The sequence below is a fragment of the Nicotiana attenuata genome, chromosome 10 (genome assembly GCF_001879085.1).
Source record: "Nicotiana attenuata strain UT chromosome 10, NIATTr2, whole genome shotgun sequence".
Taxonomy (NCBI): Eukaryota; Viridiplantae; Streptophyta; class Magnoliopsida; order Solanales; family Solanaceae; genus Nicotiana; species Nicotiana attenuata.
In genome coordinates, this window is record NC_031998.1 from 42,365,704 (window position 1) to 42,376,081 (window position 10,378).

Genomic DNA, 10,378 nt, shown 5'->3' on the forward strand with positions numbered 1-10,378 from the left:
TCCTTCATGGGAGGTTAATACTCCCTGCGAAGATATTTGGACACTTCAGCAACAACTGAGTGATGTATCTTTTAAATATCTAGGTAGAAAGTTCAATACTTGTAGTTATAGGTTAGCCACATTTTCTTTCGCACTACTTAGTGAAGTCGCTTGATTCGACAACTTTCCTGTTTGGATTGTCACCGAGGCTTCATCTGGTTTTGTACCATTGAAAAAAAAAAGGTTATGTTTTATACATGTATTATAAGTGGTAGTGAGTCCTATAAAACGGTATCTTAATGAGATAATTTAAAATCACTCATATATTTATAATTTATTTTAGTTCATTAATTTTAAAATATTTTGTTTATCAATTTTTGTAGGTTAGCGATGAATATATATTCAATTGACCTTTTTCAAGCCATAGTAAAACATAGCGTCTATTAACCCGTTTTCCTGCCGCTATTTGTTTCTTAATTTTTCTGTTTATACATTCTCACGTAACGTTTACGTGAGCTCCAAATACTCAGCTCTTCATCAAATTCGATTCCATATTATTTCTTTCTTTAAATTTGTATGTGAAATTTGTAAGATCAGTTTTCTGAAACTCTTCCTTTTCTTTATCAGAGATCTCAGAATAATTTTTAATTTCTATTTGCAAAAAAATGTCATCAATTTCATCAAGTCCGAGAACTGTAGAAGAGATCTTCAAAGATTATAACGCTCGCCGTACTGGAATAGTTCGTGCTTTATCATATGGTACTTAATTTACACACACACGCACAGAGTAGATGTAGATATATGCAAATTCATGTTGTTTCTTGTAAAGTTTCCGTTTTTAAAATTGATTTGGGTTTTTTCAGATGTGGATGAATTTTACAATCTCTGCGATCCAGGTAATTTCATTGAGCTTCTAATTGCATGCCTTAATTTTTGGTGAAAAATAATTTGCAAGCTTAATTTGATTTTGTTATTTGAAGCATTGAGCTTTTTTAGTCTATTGACTGAATTCTGCTATTGCTTATTTAACCAGGACGTGGGGTTTTCATTTAATTTTCACTAATTTATGAGATTGATTTTATTATTGGGATACAGTTAGATTGACTGTGGATGAACTGCTGTTAAACAAAAATCAAAAGAAATTGGTTTCCTTTAGAAATTGGAAAATTCGCCAACAATGTCATTACTTTTATAATTGAGAAATCCACTGTATCCAACTTCAAAACTTGGCAGATAATGGGCAGGCCTCTGTCTTATTCTCCATTTAAATAGCTGACTTGGTTCAAGATCCCATTTGTCCAAGCCTAGGTGGATAGAGTTACCTGGTACCTATACTGGTGGGAGCTAGCACGTAACCCATGGAATTAGTCGAGGTGCGTGCAAGCTAGCCCGGACACCTCCACCGCCACCACCACCAACAAATCCAGTGTAATCCCACACAGTGGGTCTGGGAAGGGTAGTGTGTACGCAGACCTTAACTCCAATCTTGTAGAGATAGAGATACTGTTTCCAATAGACCCCCGGCTCAGTGAAGCTATAGCACAACAATAATGAAAAATAAACAGCCAGAAACAACAATGAGGAGCCATGGAAAAGAAGAATCGAATAAGCTAGCCCGGACACCGCGGTTATCAAAAAAATTGGCTCGTTGTTATCTATACAAAGTGTTTTACTTTGCCTTCTGTGGCTTATTTAGTTTTCTGAACGTTTAGAAGAAAGTAATTTGTCTCCTAAATTTGTATGGTCTTGACATTATACTATTTGACATTGTGTTATTCATGTTTCATTACTTGGGTGTAGAGAAGGAAAATTTGTGCCTATATGGACATCCGAATGAAACCTGGGAAGTCAACCTTCCTGCCGAAGAAGTTCCACCTGAGCTCCCAGAGCCAGCACTTGGGATAAATTTTGCGAGGGATGGAATGACTCGTAGAGATTGGCTTTCACTGGTCGCCGTGCATAGTGATTGTTGGTTGCTTTCTGTGGCTTTCTTTTTCGGAGCTCGTCTTAACCAAAATGAGAGGTACTCTTCTAAGATACAGGTTCTCTCTTCACTGTTTCTGTTGTCTAGCTGTGATCTACCTGACCTCCACCAGCTCTCTCTTCACTGTAATTTAAACTAATATGGTCCTTAACTCTTAAAAGAGTGAATAGGGTTAGTTATTTATCCTGGATGGGTTGTCTCTCTCTTACTCCCTGTTGTTCCTGCTATTCTTTTGTTGTCTCAAGCTAAAAAATTAGATAATTATTTATGAGGATGTAAGTTCAGTTGCTAACTGGCTAAAGTTGAACATTTTAGTGGTTAATGAACTGAACTTTAGCAGCGAGTCTGTTCCTTATCCTCACTCTAAATGTCCTTTTGGCTGTATGCAGTTTTGGAGAAATAATCAATAATCAACTAAGCCTTAATCGCAAACTAGATTTGAATCCTCTATATATTTCGTTCTATTTGAGCCCATTTCAAGCTAGCAATGGTGAGTAATTTGTCTCTTAAACCTTTGGGGGTTCTCTAGAAAAGTGATTCTCTAAATCTCATACTTATCCCTACCCAGACCTAATATAAGTTATATTGCAATCTTACTATTGTAAAACAGTTCTCCTTAACTAAATGTAACTTCTGTCTAGATTTTCTAAGGGTTTCAAGAACTGTTAGCAAGTCATGATTCGAGGAATCTATAGCATTTGATTTAGGCATTAATAAGTAACATGAATGTGCAGGATGGAATATGCTTACTGATGCTCTTATTATGTTTAACTGTACACAATGGAAGACCATGTTGATAATATTTTCCACTGATATGTCTATATCGGAGTACTGTCTAATTCTACAAATTTTCCTTCGTAATGGGTGCCGCCAGGATGTCATTATAGGATCCATTGGAATGTAAAGTGAGTTTGCTATGGGGAAACTCTGTGGGAAAAGAACATAGTTATTCCTTTTTCAGTTTTAGATTTAAATGAAACATTTATCTGTTTAAGCTATCTGCTCTGTTACAACCTGGTTGCTATTTCAATGTTGGTAACACGAACTCTATTCATTCAAAATGATGCTTTTCTTTTTATTCAGAACATATATGTTTGTAGATGTTTCTTATGGGTGGAGGGAATGCATTCTGTTGGTTGTATATGTTAGTCATACTTGTCCGATAGAGAGGTTGTACATTGTGCTTGATTGTATGTTGTCTCCCTTGTGCATTTGCTTACTAAAATAATCTTTTATTGGAGTTAGAAGTCAATCCATAACTCACGCTGTCTGTTAAGAACAAAACTTCGCTGCACAACATTTTACCTTTTTTTTTATCTCTTGTGAATACCATCCTGTTGTTCGCTGATTTTAGCTGTGATTTAAAGTTACTAGAGATTGTTGGAAGAACTTTTATACAATTCTTTACACATTGGCTATCTTTGAGGAGATAATCTTCTGGACATCTGGTGTGTGCTCCTCTCCGTTGGTCCGTCCTTTACATTTCCGAAATCTGACCATTTTATTAGCGTTGCATATTCCTTCTAGTCTATTGGTCCATGGGTTTATTTTAGCTGCTACATTGCAGTGATTTAGATTTATAAAAAATGTAATGATGTTTTTGTACTTGATTTGTACTTTGGGATTCCCCTATCTATTGGGGACTCGCCAAGGGGCCAAGGAACTCTTTGCTGTTTATAATTATTGATTTTTGTTAAAAGGAAGAGAAATATAATTTAGTAATATATGTCAGAATGTTCTATATTCATTTTATGTGTTTTGGTAATAGTATAAAATAATCTTCTTAATTATTTCATAATTAGGAATCTCGATATTTAGTTAACTTTCCTAATTTCATTTAGTGATGTGCCTTTGTTCTAGTATCCTAAAAGATGGAGCCCTCATGCTTCTTCTTCTTCTTCTTAAAAAAAAAGGACATAAATCTTTTTCAAGAAATAAGTAGCCTTCCTGTATATTGTCTATAACCAATTCAAGACAAGTTCTCTCTCTTCTGTCCTATACCGTTTTACATGGTAAAAGAGGTTATCGTAGTAGACCTAAATAGCTTGGCGCTACTGGGTGGTCTTATTTCACCTCCCCTGCCTATTTTCCTTATTGTAATTATGTTACATTTCTTGTAATTTTCTTATGACCATTCCAGCTCATTGCCTCTTCCAACCACTATTAGTTATTCTTCTGTCTTCTTTTCAAGCAAAGCATTCTCTAAAACTTCTTTTCATTCTTCATAATGATATTAGAGTCTGGGTGTTGTATCTTTCATCTGAACATTAAATTCCTGATCATTGTTTTAAATCTTGTTCCCTTATACTGCATGCAATTAAAGTTAGGGTGATGAGCCCCTCCTCTAAATCTTGAATTTCTGGTCGATGTTCCAACAACTTTTTTGGTTAATATTTAGTTGGCAATTTTTGTATGGCATCTTTTTCCGGTACTTAAAAATAAATGCCTTACAAGCTGCAATTTCTTTCACTATGGGAATACCAGCGACATTCCGCATGAAGAATTCCAGCACTACTATTTGCGTTAAAAGTATTTATCTAAGTCTTGTTCCGTCCTCTGTTGGGTTTCATTTGTGACATTTAGCTTTTCAATATTTTCATTTTTGCAGTTTTCTTAATTTTCTTTCACCTATTCCATCCCTTCATCATTTTCCTGTTGTGGTGGTAGAGGTGAACAAATCACAAAATAGTCTCAGTCTACTGGCCGTGTGCAGCCAAAAACAACTATTCCGTCATTTTGTTTATATGACAGCATTTGAGTGGACACAACATTTAAAAAAGAAAAGAAGAATTTTCGTACATACCAAAAAACTGTTAGACCCCCAAAGTCGGACATGACGGAAGAGGCAAAAGACCAAGGCAAGGGCATGTGCATGGGCCCTTGACTTGGGCAAAAATGTGGGCTAAGGCAAGGCTGGATCAGATGGTTGAGTTGGCAAGATGACTTGACAATCGTCAATGCCTGGCTGACAAGGCATGTTGGGCAAGGTTGCTGGCAGAAGCAATGGCATGAACCTGGCTGACAGGTAGGCATGATGGCGGGCTGACAGCAACAGAGGCATGCTCTGACGGAAATGATTTGTTGGGCAAGGTTGCTGGCAGAAGCAATGGCATGAACCTGACTGACAGGTAGGCATGATGGCGGGCTGACAGCAACAGAGGCATGCTTTGATGGAAATGATTACTAGCACAAGCTGCTGCAACAGGCATGGCATTGGGGCAGTGTGCGTGGCACACCTGGCAGCTGGACTGGCTGCATGTGAGACAGCTGGCACATGCAGAAATACTCTTTGTAAATGTATTATACCTGCTGAGGCAGAACTTGTATAAATATAGGATGTTGTAAAGAGCTTTCCCAACTCGTGATTCTTTGTATTTATCTGAGAGATAAATAAAAGTTGGGCTTGTTGCCTGTAAACATTGTGTGCCTGTTTCCCTCGTTTAATTCTGTCTTTGCACCTAAGTATCAAAACAGGTGTTCTTGTGGGCTGAAGTTAGCTGCGAGCTGACTACCATACAGTGGTGCCAACGAAAAAAATCACCCCTGTGTTAACTGGTATCAGAGCCTTGCTACTGATTAAACGATGGCTGGTGGAAACAACGCAATCAATGAGTTACGAGATCGGACAGCTGCCTTAGAAGCTCTTGTGGGAATTGCAGAGGATGTGGGGGACGTAACTTCCCTAGTCACCCGCATCCATGGCCTTAACATGGAACTTGCCCAGTTCCGTGAGATGATGCTGCTAAAAACCACAAGTATTGATGAGTTCCGCAACAATGTCTCTGCTCAGATCGAGGATCTGAAACAAGAAAATGAAAATTTGAACTTGGAAATCAGGGTGCTACGAAGGGCTTTGGCTAACACTGGCCAGACCCATGAAGCTGATCGTTCCAAGCTCAAACTTCCAGAACCAAAAGCATTCACAGGTACGCGTTCTGCTAAGGAACTGGAAAATTTTCTGTGGGACATGGAACAGTACTTTACAACTGCTCGCATTGCTGAGGGCGACAAGTTAAGTATAACCACCATGTACTTAACTGGCGATGCCAAATTGTGGTGGCGGACCAGGGATGCCGACGATATTAGTGCTGGGAGACCCAGGATTGACTCTTGGGAAAGACTGAAAAAAGAGATGCGTGATCAGTTCCTCCCTAGCAACGCATCTTGGGTGGCAAGAGACCGTTTGAAGCAGCTCAAACAAACGGGTTCTGTTCGTGATTACATTAAGGAATTTACTTCCTTGATGTTGGATATTAAAAACATGTCCGATGAGGACAAACTGCACAACTTTATTTCTGGGATGCAAGCATGGGCCCAGAACGAACTAAGGAGGCAGAACGTGAAGGACCTCCCTAGTGCTATTGCCGCAGCTGACTCTTTAGTGGACTTTCGCTCAACCAGGCTTCCTTCTGAAATTCCAGCTTCTTCAAAGGCAAAGAAGAAGCCTGAGAAGAAGGGGGAATGGAGGAAAGAAGTACGCAAGGAAAGCCTAGACAAAGGCAAAGCTGTTGGCGATGCTGGACAACAAAAAGGCAAGAAAAATGCAGCAACTGACAAGGGTTGCTGGACTTGTGGCGGGCCTCACATGGCCAAGAGTTGCCCAAATCGTGAAAGGGTGAATGCTATGCTTGCTGGAAATGCAGGTACGAATGAAGAAGGAGAAGTGGTTGCTGCCCTGGCTAATCCATTGGGTTTACTTTTGAATAATCAGATGTCACTAGTAAATGCAATGGGTGAGCCTTCTAAGAACCCTCATTCTTTATTACTGCATATTGAATTTAAAGTTGAAGATCAAGTGTTGGTCGCGATGGTAGACTCTGGAGCTACCCATACTTTTATTGATGTGAAGATTGCTGCCAAGTTTGGACTGCGATGGAAAAAGAGTCCAAACTACATGAAAACTGTGAACCAGGTTGCCCAGCGCATCGAAGGCATGGCCTACGATGTGAAGATGTCCGCTGGACCGTGGGAAGGAAAGCACAGCCTGATGGTGATTCCGCTGGGGGATTTCGACATGATCCTTGGGATAGATTTCCTGAGGAAAAACTGCTTCGTTCCAATGCCTCACCTGGACGGAGTGATGGTGATGCATGGCCAAATGGCTGGATTTATCAACGCTGTTCATCCTCATGGCGAGGCCATGAAGACGATAGGTCATTAGAGGAACATGTAAACCATCTTAGGTTGGTACTGCGCCGATTAAGGGAGTATCAGCTTTATGTGAAGATGGAAAAATGTGAATTTGGCCAGCAGGAAATTAAGTTTCTGGGTCACTTGGTCGGACAGAACCAGGTAAAGATGGATCCAGCGAAGGTACAGGCCATTGTTGACTGGCCCGTGCCGCGGAATGTGAAAGACTTGAGGTCTTTTCTTCGCTTGGCAAATTACTACCGCAAATTCATTGCGGGATACTCAAAGAAAGTTGCTGCCTTGACGGACTTATTGAAGAAGGACGTGGGCTGGGTTTGGACAGAAAAGTGTGATGAGGCATTCAACTTGCTGAAGAATGCCATTGCATCCGAACCCATATTAAAGCTGCCTGATTTCGAGTTGCCTTTTGAGGTACATACTGATGCTTCCGACAAAGCTGTTGGGGGCGTGCTGATCCAAGAAGGCCATCCAGTGGCTTTCGAAAGCAGGAAATTGAATGATGCGGAGCAGAGGTATTCTACCCATGAAAAAGAAATGGTTGATGTGGTTCACTGCTTGCTAACTTGGCGGGTGTATTTGCTGGGAACGAAGTTTATTGTGCGGACAGACAACGTCGCCAATACTTACTTCAAAACGCAACGCAAATTGAGTCCCAAACAGGCTCGTTGGCAGGAGTTCTTGGCTGAGTATGATTTCGTGTGGGAACATAAGCCAGGGAAACAGAACCAAGTAGCTGATGCATTGAGTCGGAAGGAGGTATTTGCTGCTGCATATTCTATTTCGAGACTGCAATCTGATTTTGTTGATAAAATCAGACTGTGTGCTGCCAATGACTTATTATATCAAAAGGTAATGAGTCAAGTTCGTGATGGAACTATCCGGAGGTATTGGATCGAGGACGATCTGCTCTATTTCAAAGGGGGCAGAATTGTGGTACCTCAAGGTGGCGGATTGCGCAGGGAACTGCTGAAAGAGGCGCATGACACCACATGGGCTGGACATCCGGGTGTTGAGCGGATGCTGGCCTTACTGTCCAGAGTGTATTTCTGGGCCAAAATGGAAGATGACATTGAAGCTTATGTGAAAACTTGCCTAGTTTGTCAGCTGGACAAGACTGAGCGCAAGAAGGAGGCGGGCTTGCTGCAGCCTCTTCCTATTCCGGAAAGACCATGGATTTCAGTTTCTATGGACTTCATCGGCGGGTTTCCAAAGGTCAATGGAATGGCGTCAATCATGGTTGTGGTGGACAGGTTCTCAAAATATGCTGTTTTTATGCTGCCCCAGTCGCTTGTTCGTCAGATGTTGCTGCGGAATTATTTTACAAAAACGTGGTTAAGTTCTTTGGTGTGCCAGCTGATATTGTCAGCGATCGGGATACACGGTTCACAGGCCGGTTTTGGACAGTGTTGTTCAACATGATGGGGACTGATCTGAAGTTCTCAACGGCGAACCATCCTCAAACCGATGGGCAAACGGAAAGAATTAATCACCTTTTGGAAGAATATCTAAGGCACTTCGTGACAGCAAGTCAGCGGAATTGGGTGGACTTATTGGATTCGGCGCAGTTTTGCTATAATCTGCACAAGTCATCAGCAACAGAAATGAGCCCTTTTGAGTTGGTCTTAGGCCGACAGCCTATGACGCCACTTGATGTTGCTAGACAGAAGGCTCAAGGAAAGTGTCCTGCTGCCTACCGTTATGCAAGAGACAAGCAAGAGTTGCTTGCAGAAGCGCAAGACAGTTTGCGCAAAGCACAGCGGCGTATGATAAAGTATGCTGACCAGCATCGGAGGAAGCTGGAATTTCAGGTTGGTGACAAGGTGTTGCTGAAACTGACTCCCCAAATCTGGAAGCAGATCACAAGGAGTTTAGACACCGCGGTTTAATTCCTCAATATGATGGCCCATTTGAGGTAGTTCAGAAAGTGGGCGAGGTGGCCTACAGGTTGAAGCTGCCCAAAAGGTTGAAACTGCACCCGACCTTCCACGTGAGTTTTCTGAAGCCGTATTATGCGGATGCTGATGATCCGGACAGGAACCAGTCAAAGAGGGCACCAGCTGTGGCACATACACAGTTCGATGCTGAAATTTGAGAAAATACTGGATCACCGGGTACTTGGCGCCAAGAAAAATAGGCGGACAGAATTCTTGATTCAATGGAAGGGAAGGCAGGAGGCCGATGCAACGTGGGAAAAAACAAAGTCACTATGGCAGTTCGACAAGTAGTTGGAGGACTACCTTAAAACAGCCTCGACGAGGGCGTCGAGTTCAACTGGTGGGGGTGGTTTGTTAGACCCCCAAAGTCGGACATGACGGAAGAGGCAAAAGACCAAGGCAAGGGCATGTGCATGGGCCCTTAACTTGGGCAAAATTGTGGGCTAAGGCAAGGCTGGATCAGATGGTTGAGTTGGCAAGATGACTTGACAATTGTCAATGCCTGGCTGACAAGGCATGTTGGGCAAGGTTGCTGGCAGAAGCAATGGCATGAACCTGGCTGACAGGTAGGCATGATGGCGGGCTGACAGCAACAGAGGCATGCTCTGACGGAAATGATTTGTTGGGCAAGGTTGCTGGCAGAAGCAATGGCATGAACCTGGCTGACAGGTAGGCATGATGGCGGGCTGACAGCAACAGAGGCATGCTCTGATGGAAATGATTACCAGCACAAGCTGCTGCAACAGGCATGGCATTGGGGCAGTGTGCGTGGCACACCTGGCAGCTGGACTGGCTGCATGTGAGACAGCTGGCACATGCAGAAATACTCTTTGTAAATGTATTATACCTGCTGAGGCAGAACTTGTATAAATATAGGATGTTGTAAAGAGCTTTCCCAACTCGTGATTCTTTGTATTTATCTGAGAGATAAATAAAAGTTGGGCTTGTTGCCTGTAAACATTGTGTGCCTGTTTCCCTCGTTTAATTCTGTCTTTGCACCTAAGTATCAAAACAGGTGTTCTTGTGGGCTGAAGTTAGCTGCGAGCTGACTGCCATACAGTGGTGCCAACGAAAAAAATCACCCCTGTGTCAACTGGTATCAGAGCCTTGCTACTGATTAAACGATGGCTGGTGGAAACAACGCAATCAATGAGTTACGAGATCGGACAGCTGCCTTAGAAGCTCTTGTGGGAATTGCAGAGGATGTGGGGGACGTAACTTCCCTAGTCACCCGCATCCATGGCCTTAACATGGAACTTGCCCAGTTCCGTGAGATGATGCTGCTAAAAACCACAAGTATTGATGAGTTCCGCAACAATGTCTCTGCTCA

At 42.0% G+C, this 10,378-nt stretch overlaps 1 protein-coding gene across 1 annotated transcript; it reads left to right on the top strand.

Annotated features, from left to right (window-relative positions):
• LOC109233387 (PHD finger protein ALFIN-LIKE 2-like) lies at window positions 401–10,118 on the top strand. Its single transcript, XM_019399241.1, has 4 exons — window positions 401–738; window positions 843–875; window positions 1,780–5,053; window positions 9,577–10,118. The coding sequence occupies exons 1-3, from the start codon at window positions 645–647 to the stop codon at window positions 2,100–2,102; spliced, it is 450 nt and encodes a 149-aa protein (XP_019254786.1). The 5' UTR covers window positions 401–644; the 3' UTR covers window positions 2,103–5,053; window positions 9,577–10,118.

Coding starts and splice junctions, on each gene's coding strand:
- LOC109233387 (XM_019399241.1), top strand. CDS start 645: ATGTCATCAATTTCATCAAGTCCGAGAACTGTAGAAGAGATCTTCAAA. Junction 739..842: donor AGTTCGTGCTTTATCATATG/GTACTTAATTTA, acceptor GGGTTTTTTCAG/ATGTGGATGAATTTTACAAT. Junction 876..1,779: donor TTACAATCTCTGCGATCCAG/GTAATTTCATTG, acceptor ACTTGGGTGTAG/AGAAGGAAAATTTGTGCCTA.